Source organism: Mustelus asterias, chromosome 17 (assembly GCF_964213995.1).
Source record: "Mustelus asterias chromosome 17, sMusAst1.hap1.1, whole genome shotgun sequence".
In the NCBI taxonomy this organism is placed as follows: Eukaryota; Metazoa; Chordata; class Chondrichthyes; order Carcharhiniformes; family Triakidae; genus Mustelus; species Mustelus asterias.
The window spans coordinates 47,309,336-47,324,843 of record NC_135817.1 but is presented as its reverse complement, the minus strand read 5'-3'; the positions used below and the strand labels follow the sequence as shown (position 1 = coordinate 47,324,843).

Below are 15,508 nucleotides of genomic sequence, written 5' to 3'. Positions count from 1 at the left end.
ACATATTGCTGAGGTACAACACTTGTAGAAAATGTAGAATGTTTGGAATGTTCTGGATTTATCATATATTTTACTCATGACTGCCATTTTCTCTTTTCATAATCTCCTAGCTTACTAAGTTAATGGTATTTCATGCAAATGGTATAGCCCAGAATGCACCCTTCCACTGCAACTATCAGAATGGTCCCTTTAAAAATAGAGCCACTGGTACAGCCTGAAAAACGAGTACTACAAACATATGCAATCAAGGTCAGATAAAAACTTTCCATGTGACGTACCAATTCTATTCATAAAGATTACGAATTGCCAAAGGTGCTTCCAATTCTTTTTGGCTCAGAAAGTTTTTTGTGATACAGAAATGTTAATAAATTAGAGAAGTCATGAAGCTTCACGTTTTAGTACAAGAGATGTTTGGACCCTTCTCAGTACAATGAATGTACAGTAGGGACAAATGGCAGTTCATTAAAATTATCAATTGTCAACAGCATATTACAATTTCCTAAATGAGTGAAATGGAGAGCATTCTAGTATTACATTTTAAAATTGTTACCTGTCAATTCACTATGAAAAGGAGACTGTTTTGAGAATGAAGCAGGAGAAAGCAGGTGAATGGTTTTCCCACACATGAACTTGTGGGAAACCCCACAGCAACTACACTTCAACAGGCACTTCACTGGCTGTCAAGTGCTTTGGAACATCTTACGGTTATGAAATGCATTAGTTAAATGTAAGTCCTTCTTTCAGTGAGAGGAAATACTCAGTGTTGCTTGATGCTCAGTGTTTATCATATTAGAAATCAGGGTTTACTAGACAGGAAAAGAACCAAAGCACTCACCAAAGTATGTAAGCCACCAGGCTTGAAAGTTGCAAAGGACACCATCTGGGATAACTTCTCCCTATTACAAAAGATCAGTTTCGTATCACTGAGTGGAAGCCAAATCAAATTCCAAAATATGCAAACTAATTCTTCAGAGAAATGCACATTTTCCATCACATGTATACTATTGTACTGTACTGCCATAGTACAAAGGAACGCACTTTGAAAGGACAAACTTTCTCTTTGGCACAGAGGTGTATTTTTCTGTAAAGTTTGACAAATAAACTAATTAAAAACTACAAAAATATTTTGGGGTAATGAGTTTAAGAAGATTTTGTCACAGAGTGCATCCAAATAGTATTTACATAAAATATATCATTTAGAAAAGGTAAATAGACAGTAATAGTTTGCACATGTTTCGGATTAGATATTTTAAAATCTTTCAAGTAACAGTAACCGGAAACATATCAGTATAGCTTTTCTATATCATAAGACAGTTCTGTTTAAGGAATACAGCAAAGGATACAATACTAAAACATTATTTTCATGAAAAAGACAATAAGCAGTTATACAGCTAACAATCGTAAATTCTGAGGTTTTCAGACTAATAAAAATATCGACCAAATGTGTGTTTTACGTTAAAGGTATTACTCACTTACCATCAGATAGGCAATACTATCAAAGAGTGCAGCCACAGTCAGGCTCAGGATCATTTTCTATTGGAAGAGAGACCAGAACATTAGGGAAACTACAATAAATACTATTCTCTTAATTGTTTCTGAAGTCAACTGGCCATAGAATCCCTTCCACGCCACACATGCTTTAAACAGCCTTAAGACCATCTTGTTCTGTCAAGATGATTCGGAGGGATTTTCCTTTAAGTTGTGAAGGCCATCAAGACCTCCAGCAGTAGCACACACATTATTCCCCCTTCCCACTGCATTCAATCTCCGTCCTCCAGCCCACACCAGCCCTAGCACAAATGAAAGCCAAGTAGGTGACAGTAATTGCACCTTGCTCCTTCCCACTTCATTCTGATGAGTTGAAGCCATAAATGGGGCCTGGTTCATTGAAATTTGAAACTGGCTGGGTGCACACTGCCTTGATTTATGTTTGGGATATGTTGGTTCACATGAAAACCAGCCCTATAACTCAACAAAATTAACAGGTTATTATGAAAGAAATCCTGGTGTGATTCAGTAATTTAATGTTGAGAGTTCAAACAATAGTTATAAACTACTCACTTTATTGTCTTGGTTTATGACATCATCTAAGTGTCTCTGATTGGATTGCTATCTTGCAATCACTTCCAGAGATTCATTATTCCCCGCACAACCACTGAAAAATGGGCAAGCAGTAAAAATTGCATTCAACGTCATTTGGCTGCTTTTTACAAATTCCTTCTAATGATATTTGAGAATTTTTACCCTCGTCAAGGTCAGAGGTAAAGAAAATAAAATATTTCTGATTCAAATCAACATCAAACATACAGCAAAGCCAGCAGCTCCAACGAAAGTACAGTTCCAATCAACCAACAACAAAACAAAATTAATGATTATGATTTAGTTCTTAAATGATCCACAATCTAGGCTGCTGCACCTTTTAGCTGAAGAAGCAATCAGAGGTTATAGTAAATATTTATTGGGATTTTCACAAAATGCTTTAATATAAACAGAATGTTCATTAACATAAGTAGCTCTCGAACTTGATTAATCAACCTCCCACACATTAAAATATAATTGATCAATTTTTTAAATATATCACATGTTGATACAATATAGTATTATTATACCAAAGTGAATAGTCTAACAATATTTAATTTTTTGTTCCCACCATCACATTTTTGTGTTCAGTGAATTTTACTGAGTGTCATTAAAGTAATTTCACATGCATGGAAATTGCTCAGAATCTGTACCGTAGCACTTTATGTATTAACTGACCCCAACATTGATGTCACCAATTTCTAAAAATACAATCATTTGAAATACATTGGAATTCTACATGGCTTTCTATGCTGGTTCTTTGGAAATGCAATGCAATTAGTTTATTTATTAGTGTCACAAGTAGGTTTACATTAACACTGAAGTGGAGTTACTGTGAAAATCGAGGACAAAATGGCCTCCTAATGCACTGTTGGGATTCTATGATTCTAGGTCAGGATGTTGTAAATTTTAAATGGTACTTATAACTCACTTTTGAGGGGATTTCTTTCCCTTTTTGCTTTGTAAGTAAAGCAGTACAAGAGGGTGCATCTGGAGCAAACATAGCACAAACAGAGGTATCATGAATTTGATGTTGTTTGTCCCCAAAAGCTTGGAAAGACTGGGAAATGTTGTATAGGAATCTCAATGCAAATTGGAACACCAAGCCCTCCCTACACCAACATATTATTGCTCAAACTATGTCGGCAGATATCCTGGTTGAGGCCACTGACAATGTCACACTTTAATCAGGATTCTGTGGTTTGCAAGGGAACAACATGGGTTGCCTGCCATTTCTTGCTTCAAGAGTAAGCTCGAGTCTCCTCCAGATTGCTCTGCTGAAACCAGAAACTCAACCAAGTTAGAGACAAGCCAACACATAATCATTTTTATAACACACACGATTGGCACACTAGCATCACATCAGAGTAACACTGGCCCCATTTATGTTAGAGGAACTATGAATGGAAATGTTTCCATAATATCATACAGTTTGTGTTGTGTCAAATTTGCCCTGTTTATGCAACTACGTGGATTCAACAATTCCGGAACAACCATGCAAGTGCAAAATTGTAGGAACTCTAGGCGTGGTGAAGCCCATTTGTAACTGCCAACTTCTAAACTCTTTTCTATCAAATGAATTCAAGAACAGTGTCATCAGACTTGCTCAGCAGGTTTTGAAATGCCAGTAGAATGTGGTTTATATCTCACATAGCAGTACATTCACGAGACTATTAAAAACAGACAGTTTTACTTCAGTTTTTCCCCTGTATTTTGTATCTACCACAACTTCCTGCAGTTTCTTCATCTCTAGAGCTAGATCAAAAGTCACGTGCAAACACTTTTTAAAAATTCAACAGTTGTGCATTTTAGTTCAATTTGTAGCTACTAGAATCAGATACTTAGGCCGGAATTTTACCGGCACGCCCCCTCGAGGCTCGTAAGATCGTGCCTGAGGCCAAGGGAGAATGCCGTTCTGCAAGCCTCGTCTGCCCCAATTCCGGGGCAAGCGTGCCGGTAATATCAGGGCCTTAGTGTATAGATGGTTTTAGTAAAAGGAAATGACTAATGGATAAGATGGATAACACTAAATGGATAAGAAATTGGCTAAGTGACAGGAAACAAGAGTAGTGATAAATGATTTTTTTTTAGATTGGAGGAAGGTTTGTAGTGGAGTTCCTCAGGGGTCAGTGTTGGGGGATCCTTGCTCTTCCTGATATGTATTAATGACTGAAGCTATGGTGTGCAGGACATGATTTCAAAATTTGCAGATGATATGAAGTTTAGAAGCATCGTCAACTGTGATGAGGAAATCTTGAACTTCAAAAGGACATCGACATGTTGGTGGATTGGGCAGACAAGTGGTAGATGAAGTGATAAGTGATTCATTTTGGCAGGAAGAATATGGAGAGACAGTATTAAATAAAGGGAGAAACTCTAAAGGAGGTGCAGGAACAGAGGGACCTCGGTGTATATGTACATAAGTAATTGAAGATGATGGCAGATTGAGAGAGTAGTTAATAAAACATATAGTATCTTAAGCTTTATTAATAGGAGCATTGAGTACAAGAGTAAAGAGGTATGTTGAATTTGTATAAGACAATAGGCAGGCCTCATCTGGAGTACTGCATCCAGTTCTGGGTGTCATACTTCACGAAGGATGTGAAGGCTTTGGAGAGAGTACAGTGGAGATTCACAAGAATTATTCCAAGTCTAAAAAACTGTAGCTATGAGGGTAGATTAGTGAGGTTGGGACTGTTTTCTTCAGAAAAAAGGCAAAAGGAGACTTGATAGTGGTATTCAAGATACTGAGGGGTATGGACAGGGCCAATGGTGAGAAATTGTTCCCACTGAAGAGAGCATCAAGAACTAGAGGACACAGATTCTAAATAATTGGCAAAAGGAGTAAAAGTGATTTTTCACCTAGAGGGTGATTGGTGTCTGGAACAAACTTCCTGAGAAGGGGGTGGAGGCAGGTTCAATTGAAGTATCCAAAAGGGAATTGCTTTGCTATCTGAAAAGAAAGAATGTGCAAGATTGTAGGGATAAAGCATGGAAGTGAGACTAGATAGAATGTTCTTTTAGAGAGCCAGTGCAGATTCAATGGGCTGAATGGCCTCCCTTCTGCATTGTAACGATTCTGTGACTACAGGATGCATTGAACATTTGCCATTACGTTGGGAATATAATAGATATTATTTTGTAATGCAGTTTCCTACAAACTCCAAATCAATACTAAATGCAGTACTAATAGATCTGGGAATAGAAATCAGCTTGCAGTTTCATCATATTAACATGTCGCACTTCTCACTACGAAGAATTAGAACATCTGTAAGACCAGAAATTTATGGAGGATGAAGAAGTCAATTTCCACTTTTTACCCCCTATATGAGTATTAGTATTTTGGAATTACACACCACAATTCTATCCATTTTTCAATACTAATCACAAGCAACATCCTTGGACATGTGTTCTCTTACAGAATTTTATATTCATAGCAGACAGAGTAGTTACGTGAGAGATATTGAACAGACCTTGGTGCTTCCATAGCAGGCTTCCCAAACTGGGATATGCGACCCAGACAAGGTTCCGGGGTCATGAGCTCTGTGGTTCCCACATGATTGCAAACCGCTCTGATGCCCCTTTCAGTCCTTGCTTTTTTTAAAAAAATGGTGGGCATGGCCCAGCTGATTCCTACTCCTGACAGAAAAGGTCAGCATTTAAAAATGTGAAGATTGGAAACTCAGTCCTGACTTTGCTCTTCTAATTCTGGTTTTAATTGATGGAAATTTCAGGCCTTACATTGAAATCTCAAATCAGTTTTCAATTCTGGCTACTTAACTGTCGAGCTCTGCAGAGTGGGTTTCTGCTGGTTCACAGCAGAACGATGGCAGTCATGATGTGGAGATGCCGGCGTTGGACTGGGGTAAACACAGTAAGAAGTTTAACCTGGTGTTGTTAAATTTCTCACAGCAGAACACCGTGAAACGATAGGTTGTAGTTTTCAGCCACGAAATTGCTGAATTGCAGGCTGTTATCATGGGGGTATCAGGAGTGGAGAAGAATTGGAAATCAGAGAAAGCCCCATCCACCTCTTATTTTTGTACTCAATACCAATTTCACTGTGCCACAGTGTGGAACCTGGAAACAGGTTATTCACCCATGTAACAGTGGATGATCCAACTCAGGATAATGGAAATACATATAACTTTTAAAAGGAACTAAAGCATCCAGAAAAAAAGTGAAATTAGATACAAGAAATGTCAGGTGCCACCAGGGATCTAGAACCGCCTGGAACAAGGAAAAATGGCACAATATTTCGATGTTATTTAGGACATGGCATGTCTAAAACAATCCTAACAGATCAAATTTGGATTTTGATTCTACCTTGAAATTCATCTAAACTTTGCTCTTGTCATGCTTCATGAGCAGATTTACAACTGATTATCAGCAACACCAAGTTAATAGCAATTCATACCTTCATTGAGCCATTATTATCAGGCCATAGCCTGCAGAAATTTATTCTTATGCTTATAATGAGATATAAGGCTGGCAGTATGTGGTGAACCATAGATGGTTACCACTATGGGTACTGAACCATAGATGGTCAGCACTATGAGTATTTGTATATATGTTACTGTTGTCACTGTTGGGGTTAGGGTTGGGGTGTTCTACTTGTTGATATTGTTCTGTGGTACACTCCAGTTGGCTCCGCCTACCTGGAGGAGTATAAAGGTCACTGCACTGCCTGGTGACCCTTTAGTCTGGGATTGTATTGTATATAGTATGCTCCATTCTTGTTATTAATAAAAGCCTTTATTTCCCGGGTACAATCTAGCCTCCCGAGTGATTTAATCGCGCATCACAGTACAACCAGTGTCTTAAATGATCCAAACAAGGCCATAAAATCATTTGAGCTCAATTGTTTCATCTTTGAATCAATGGGTTAATTCTTTCAAACCCGACTTAAATGAATATTCAAGGATAAAGCCACAAGCACCTTCTCCAAATTTAAAAGATGAGCTACTAAGGCAAAAGGACCATTATAAAATTCACCCTTAGTTGACAGACATTATAATAGGGCCTTTTGACACCAAGCTTCATCACCCATTGCAGGCTACTGATCAGTAAAGGACGCATCTTAACTCAAAAATTCAAAGTGGGAAACATTTATTGGGAAAGCAGCGTCTTTTGATCAGAAATATAATTTTACAAACTTATATTGCAACTGTAGCATGCCTGTACAAATGGGTCAACTAAAGTTCAAATGAAAGATCACAGGGCAGATGCTGCCTGAACAGCATTCCAGTATTTTCTATTTTTATTTCACTTGAAGCAAGTTCATTTAAACATGTACTGAGCAGTTCCTTTCCCCAAATTCTTTCATTAGATATGGGAGTTGCTGGCAAGGCCAGCATTTGTTTGCCCATCTCTAATTGTCCATGAAACAGAGTGGGTTGCTAGGCCATTTCAGAGGACAGCTTAGTTAACTGTTCGCTGCTGCACTCTCCATGGCAACTTCTCTCTCAATCACAGTCCACTTGCCAATCCATCAGCAGTCTCTTCCCATGCAGTATAAATTGTTGTTTCCTTTACTGCTGGTTTAGCTTACGCAGCTGCCCTGATGAGTGCAAGATGAAAAGCTTCAATAAAATGTCTTGTTTTCTTTCATCAATACTCAAAAATCTGAGTGCTTACTTCCATGACTGACCCAATTTGTCCTTAAAAACGGACACCGTCTTGTTTCACTTCTTCACAAATCAGTCTATAATAAGCAGCTTCAAATGAAATACTCTTTACAAAGTTAGGCTGATCCAAAAATATTCCAAGTCGCACCGAGTCCTCCTGTTCATCCATCCCCACTGTGCTGGCTAACCAACACTGAGTCTGGTCCTAGTTCATCTAGATTTTAAAATTCTTATCATTTTCAAATACGTCCATTGTCTCACCCTTCACTATATCTAAGCTTTTCCAGCACTTCAGCACTCCAAAATATCTGTGCTCTTCCAATTCTGGACTCTTACACATTTAATTGTTCCAGTATTGGTAGCTGTACCTTCAGCTGCCTAGGCCTCAGGCTATGGAATTCCCTTCCTCAACTTCTCTGCCTCTTTCCTGGATGCTCCTGCTCCTTCAAATCTAATTCAGCCATCCTAACTTATGTTTTACACGACTTATTGTCCCAATTTTGTTTGATAACTCTCCTGTGAAGTGCCTCGGGATGTTTTACTTCATTAAAGGCATTAAATGAATGCAAGTTGTTGTAGTTCTTGTGTAAGAAAATAATTTCCTCAAAGGCTCAGTTAACAAGGGCAGCACGTGAAAGGCACATACAGCAGGTTTTGTGTTCAATTCCCACTTTGTTATAATTCAGATTGGGCATTACAAACAGCTTTAATCTGGATATGACCTGAACAACTGATTTGGAGAATCATGAAGCACTTAAGATACAGAAAGAGGCCACACAACCTTTTCTGTCTTGTGTTACTCCAATGAACACCTAATCTAATAATTATTTATCATTTCACCAACATATGGTGACAATTACGTGAGGGGGAAAACCAAATATATCATGTTTAACATATTCCACTGGTTAATTGTTAGCTGTGCACGTGCATTCCAGGTATTAAATCTGTGAAATGGAACATTCAAATTGTACCGAACAATAAAAGGGGTAAAGATATGTGAAATATTTTCTGCTTTAAAATCACCATTTCTTCCTCTCCTGAAGGGTTAATTTATACTAAGATATGCTCAACAGCCTTTCTCCATTCACCAACCTAGACAGTGAATGCTAGCAGGCTATTTACTATTAGTGTCATCATAGTCAATACCAATCCTGTCCTCAATCAACATCTGCAGAAGGCAATTTTCCAGCGGAAATTGCAGAATAGATTCAAAAAGAGTGGATACCCTGGCTTATCTTTGCCCTCCACATGCCTGTGACATTGAAGCAAATTCTAACTCTCCCAACGTCATTTGTCTAAGAACCAGCAACATGGAAGAACCAAAAATCAACGTTTTAAACCTCCTTCCTCTCCACGATTCAGCACCAATCAACATGAGGATTTGAAAATATGTACATGTGAACATTCACTTATTTTTTGTTTGTTTGTAAGTTTCAGGGCAATCCTCCATACGTCAAAGGACTCAGAAGAAATCTTGACAGTTTAAAAGTGACCAACTCTGGCTGCTGCCCGATGGAAAGCTTCCCAGAAGGCTCGGCAGGAGAAGCATAGCCGGCCTCGGACTGGGATAAGGAAAGGTGTGAGCCAGCCTTGAATATGCAAGGGGCCAGTGGAAGTAGAAAGGCAGACACACCTGTGATCTAATCATTGGAACAAAGGCAGATGGAGACCGGCAGACGAATAAGTAAACAAATCAGCAGGGGGCAATGGCCATGGAAATCGGCCCACCCCAGAAGACAAGAAGACCCATCCCACTAATGGGATACCATTCAGGAAGCTCCGGAGGAACATCAAAAGGACATTAAAATATCAATCAAGGCAGTTTCAGCCTTTTGTGTTTGGACTTGACTCAATTTAAACCAAGACTGCGGGTGATTGAGAGCCCATTGTCTTTGAAAGCATCTACGGGGGCGGAGTCAATCGGACCCTTTTGAAAAGTCAAGACTTAAAAGATACAGGTTCAAGGCAGAAGGGGTGCTTCAGTGCTTCAGGTCTCACAGGTACTGCAGAGTTATTTTCAGAGTTGTGGTGCTTGAAAGCTGCTTTGGAAACGTTAGCTGGAGAGTGTGGCTGTTTGAATGGGCAGAAGTCAAGATTAAGAAAGCAGACAAGCAAGGCCAAGCTCCTCTTTCAGAATCGCAAACTCCCTGCACTAAGACGTTCGAGCTCACCACAAAGGGACCCCTTTCGGATTGTGAGTATCCCAGCCAACCTTGTGAAAGTTCCCGAAGATAGGATAGAGGTTGAGGGAAAGGGGAGGGGTGGTGTATTGTAATTTTAAAGTTCAGTAATCTTGTTTGAACTGTGTAAAGTAAGATTTTACTTGTGTCCGTTAGCATTTCTCCCATAGTGATAGCATAAACCATAAGTTTTATTAATGTGTGGTGTGGCATTGGAGAGGTTGATTCTATTGTTAAACAAATCACTGTAAGTTTGAAACTCATTTTGGAGTTCGTCTTGCCTCTTGTTCTCTCATCGACGCACTCTGGCGAGGTCCCAGTTTCAATATCCCTTACCATAAATCCGGAGTCCAGAACCGAGGGGGATCTGAGCGATTCAAACCCGCTCACTCCAGGGAGACTGCTGGTCAGGAGATAAAGGATCAGAGTCTCTCTGTTTCTTTCTCTTGGGAATCCACTCGAGTGGTGTGGGTACAGGGTGGCTATTGTCCCACCAACAAGGGAGAGAATCACTCGGGCCTTGGTGGTGGTTCTGGTATAGCTGTGTGATATAAGTATCAGGCTACCGGTCAGGTATAAACGGTGAGCCTGGTTCAGCGCTCTCTCCTGCGGGGCTGCCCCAGTGCGGCATTCCCTGACCGTTTGAAATTTGTAGGAGAGAGACACTCACAGCTATCGGCAGACCCCCAAATACCGGCCCGCAAGTGGAGTAAAAAGAAAGATCCCGCTACATTGTTCAATATCAATTCGCGACTTTCCCCACAACACCACTCCAATCCTGCCAGGTTCTTCGGTCCTACAGACAAATTCATTGCAGCATGTGGTTATTCACCAGAGAAAACAATCAACATTGACCATCATAGCTCACTATACACCAGCTGATGTATTTAACTATTGAGCTTTACAGAAATGCCAATCATGTTGGCGGCACGGTGGCACAGTGGTTAGCACTGCTGCCTCACAGCACCAGGGACCTGCTTTCAATTCCCAGCTTCGGTCACTGTCTGCGTGGAGTTTGCACATTTTCCCCGTGTCTGCGTGGGTTTCCTCCGGGTGCTCCGGTCTGCTCCCACAGTCCAAAAATGTGCGGGTTAGGTTGATTGGCCATGCTAAATTGCCCCTTAGTGTCAGGGGGATTAGCAGGGTAAATATGTAGGTTACGGGAATAGGGCTTGGGTGGGATTGTGATCGGTGCAGACTCGATGGGTCAAATGGCCTCCTTCTGCACTGTAGGGATTCTATGATTAATAACACCAAAAATTTACATTAAAGGTACTATGTCAGTGAAATAAAATGACCCAAGGTAATTCATAGAAACATTATCAAACAAAATTTGATACCCAAAGAAATTACAGCAGAGTTTATTGACTTAGTTCACAGTCAACATTGCTCCACCTATGAGTGTCCCAGCTATCCCCAGTTATATTCTTTTGGAGCTGAATTTTTTACCAATTAAACCAAATCAAATAAACTAAGGAACAAATTAAAAGAGCAGCCCCTACCCCCATTTATAGGTGATTTGATTTATTATTGTCACACTTATTAGTATACAGTGAAAAGTATTGTTTCTTGCGCACTATACAGACAAAGCATACTGTACATAGAGAAGGAAAGGAGGGAGTGCACAATGTAGTGTTACAGTCATAGCTAGGTTGTAGAGAAAGATCAACTTAACGCGAGGTAGGTCCATTCAAAAGTCTGATGGCAGCAGGAAAGAAGCTGTTCTTGAGTCGGTTGGTACATGACCTCAGGGTTTTGCATCTTTCTCCCGATGGAAGAAAGTGGAAGAGAATATGTCCGGGGTGCGTGATTATGTTGGCTGCTTTTCCAAGGCAGCGGGATGTGTAGACAGTGTCAATGGGTGGGAGGCTGGTTTGCGTGATGGACTGGGCTTCGTTCACGACCCTTTGTAGTTCCTTGCAGTCTTGGACAGAGCAGGAACCATACCAAGCTGTAATATAACCAGAAAGAATGGTTTCTATGGTGCATCTGTAAAAGTTGGTGAGAGTCATGGAGGACATGCCAAATTTCCTTAGTCTCCTGAGAAAATAGAGGCATTATGTCGGCATGGGGGGAACCAAGAAAGGTCACTGATGATCTGGACACCTAAAAACCTGAAGCTCTCGACCATTTCTACTTCATCTCCATTGATGTAGACGGGGTATGTCCTCCACTATGCTTCCTGAAGTCAATGACTATCTCCTTTGTTTTGTTGACATTGAGGAAGAGATTCCTGTTGTCGCACTAGTTCACCAGATTCTCGATCTCTTTCCTGTACCCATCTCGTCATTGTTTGAGATTCGACCCACTATCGTGGTGTCATCAGCAAACTTGAAAATTGAGTTGGAGGGGAATTTGGCCACACAGTCATAGGTGTATAAGGAGAATAGCAAGGGGCTGAGGACACAGCTTTGTGGGGCACCGGTGTTGAAGATGATCTTGGAGGATGTGCTGTTGCCTATCCTTACTGATTGCAGTCTGTGGGTTAGGAAGCACAGTCATAGGTGTATAAGGAGAATAGCAAGGGGCTGAGGACACAGCTTTGTGGGGCACCGGTGTTGAAGATGATCTTGGAGGATGTGCTGTTGCCTATCCTTACTGATTGCAGTCTGTGGGTTAGGAAGTTCAAGATCCAGTCGTAAAGGGAGGAGCCAAGCTCCAGGCCACGGAGTTTGGAGAGGAGTGTCGGAGCAATAATGGTTTTGAAGGCTGAGCTGTATTCGATAAACAGGAATCTGATATAGGTGGCTTTGTTATCTAGATGGTCCAGGGAGATGGCATCTGTTGTAGATCTGTTGCGGCAGTAGATGAACTGTAGTGGATTCAGGCAATTTGAGAGACCGGAATTGATTCGTGCTATGACTAACCTTTCGAAGCACTTCATAATGATGAATGTCAGAACCACCGGATGATAGTCATTAAGGCACGCTGCTTGGCTTTTCTTTGATACTGGGATGATGGTCGTCTTCTTGAAGCCAATAAAGACCTCAGATTGTTGTAAAGAGAGGTTGAAGATGTCTGCGAACACCCTGCCAGCTGGCCCGCACAGGATCTGAGTGCTCGTCCGGGTATCCCATCCGGGCTAGTTGCTTTCCGTGGGTATAAACCCACCGCCTGTTTAACAATGTAATTGCCAATAAACCTGAACAATATAACCACGATATAACTGTTACAATGTAATTAATAAGACATAGACAAACATAGGAGCCAGGAAAGGATGTTAGATAGACAGCAGTTTAGTGTTAATAAGGGTTGTGGGAGCAGGAGATCAGTTTCATGGACAAGATGAACTTGGAAAAAGTTGAAGGGGCATAAGAGAGAAACAAGAGAAAGATGCAAGTTCAGGGCTCGGGCAGCAGGAACCTGTGTGGAAGATTGGCCAGGTGGGTTAGGGGAAAGGAGAGAGATAGCTGGCCAGATGGTCTCAATCACTGTGACATCCATGAGATCTTTCAAGGTGAACATGAAGGAGACAGGGTTACCCAAACCCTTTGATATATAGTGGAATAAAATTCAATTTACCAGCTTTACACATGTGCATACTGTCATCATAATAGCTGGAATTATCCGTCAGCAGGACCAGAAGATCTTCTGATCCCGCCAACGGCGCACCCCCACTGTGGTTTTCCAGCGGCATGGGGTGCAATTAATGGGTAAACCCATTGACAACGGCAGGACCAGAAAATTCTGCCAGCGGTGAACAGTGTGCCGCCTCCCACCATAAGAAACTCACCATGGGATAGTCAGGGAATCTCCCCAGTATATTGATAAAACGCGTGTAAACAGAAAATATCCAGTGTGCCTGGGGTGAAAAATCACCAACTTCTTTGTTTTCACGATAATTTGAATCTTTGCTTACAATTGGACCTGACCTTGTCTGAAAATAATTAATTTTGTAACTTTTCATTTTGCAAACTTTCCGAGATGGTTTTATAAAAAGCACAATAGTGACTACAATTCTGCACAGAAGCCAAAATGCTGTTTTATCTTGACACCGACCTAAGCCTGCTTCCATCCTCACATGTTCACTTCCTGTCAGTTTTGTCACTCCAGTCCCACAACTCTCATATCTGCTTTGCTCCAATTCTGACCTCCCGAGCACCCACAATTTTAGTCAGTCCACAGTTGGGGGTTGTGTGTGCAGCTGCCAATTTATCTGGAATTCCCTCTCTACATCTCTCTTCCTTTAAGATGTTTCTGAAGACCTACTTCTTTAACTACGTTTTTAGACCTTGTGTGGTTGTCAACTTTTGTTTACTCATACTCCTGCGAAACGTCTCAGGATATTTTACTGAATAACAGGTGCAAATACATGTTGTTATTTTGAGCCTGACTGTATTCTCTTTTTGTTTTTTTGCTGCTATTAAAAGATCCTTTGAAGGTTGAGGAACATTTAGAGAAATCTTTGGGTGGGGACACTTTTGCAGTAACGCTGAAATATTTAACCTCAACCATCTACAAAGACAAGCGCTACAGGTAAATGAGAGCACCAATATCTCCAAGATCCCCTCTCCGTTACATGTCATTGAAACTTGGACATATGTCACCATTAGTTCATCAAAATCCTGATACCCCCTACTTAACAGCATTTTGGGAGCACCTTCACCATTTGGACTGCAATGAATAAAGCAAGCCACCTTCTTGAGACCAACTAGTGATGAACAATGTATGGTTGGCCTTACCAATGATGCACACACCTCAAGAATAAGGTTTTTTAAAAAATTCATATAAATATTGCTCACATCAGATCCTTTATCAACCCATTTCCCCGAGAATGGATTTTCTTGCAGATATCCAGTTGCTCAGCTGTTTTCTTAGCTATATCACCCTTGTGACAACCAACTGTACTCATAACTTGACATCCAGGAATGGGCAGCAGTTTCTCCAGCTTTTTAGAGTCATAGAGGTTTACAGCATGGAAACAGGCCCTTCTGTCCAACTTGTCCATGCCACCCTTTTTTTAAACCACTAAGCTAGTCCCAATTGTCTGCGTTTGGCCCATATCTCTCTGTACCCATCTTACTCATGTAACTGTCTAAATGCTTTTTAAAAGACAAAATTTTACCCGCCTCTACTACTCCCTCTGGCAGCTTGTTCCAGGCACTCACTACCCTCTGTGGACCCTTTTGTATCTCTCCCCTCTCCTTTTTTTAAATAGCAGATTGATCTGCAATTTTTCTTTTCAAAGGAACTGTTCCCAAATTGAATAAATTAGGAAGCTTTAAGATACAGGGTTGGAAACCCATCTGGTCCTCGGGGTGTCACTTTTTAGAAACTTTATTATCAACACCCCAAACGCAACAACCCCATACCAACACCAATCCTCTTCCCTAGAAGCTTTCCTCCCAGCAATCTTTCTTCTTAGCAGCTAAGCCAACATTGAATCAGAGTGGTTACAATGCAGAAGGCCCTTCGGTCTGTCCATGTCACCTTTCTGTAAGAGCTACTTAGCTAGTCCCACTCCCCAGCCTTTTAAACAATATCACTTAAAGTTTACTACACAAATATAAAGTATTAGTCGTTAAAATTCTCAGCAAACTAAAATCTTTATATTTAAAATATTAAGGATTTATATTGGATACTTTACAGTCAAAAAATATACCAAAGTGTTCATCGTGCTTT

General features: G+C 40.6%; 1 protein-coding gene across 1 annotated transcript in view; it reads right to left on the bottom strand.

Moving 5' to 3' along the window:
• LOC144506451 (cyclic AMP receptor-like protein A) overlaps nucleotides 1-15,508 on the bottom strand; it is a 192,053-nt gene that overhangs the window by 146,293 nt on the left and 30,252 nt on the right. Inside the window, exons 4-5 of the mRNA XM_078232583.1 lie at nucleotides 1,477-1,533; nucleotides 836-896 (exon numbers count right to left, since the gene is read on the bottom strand). Of these exons, the coding sequence (XP_078088709.1) occupies nucleotides 836-896; nucleotides 1,477-1,533 (118 nt within the window). The remainder of the gene's footprint in view (nucleotides 1-835; nucleotides 897-1,476; nucleotides 1,534-15,508) is intronic.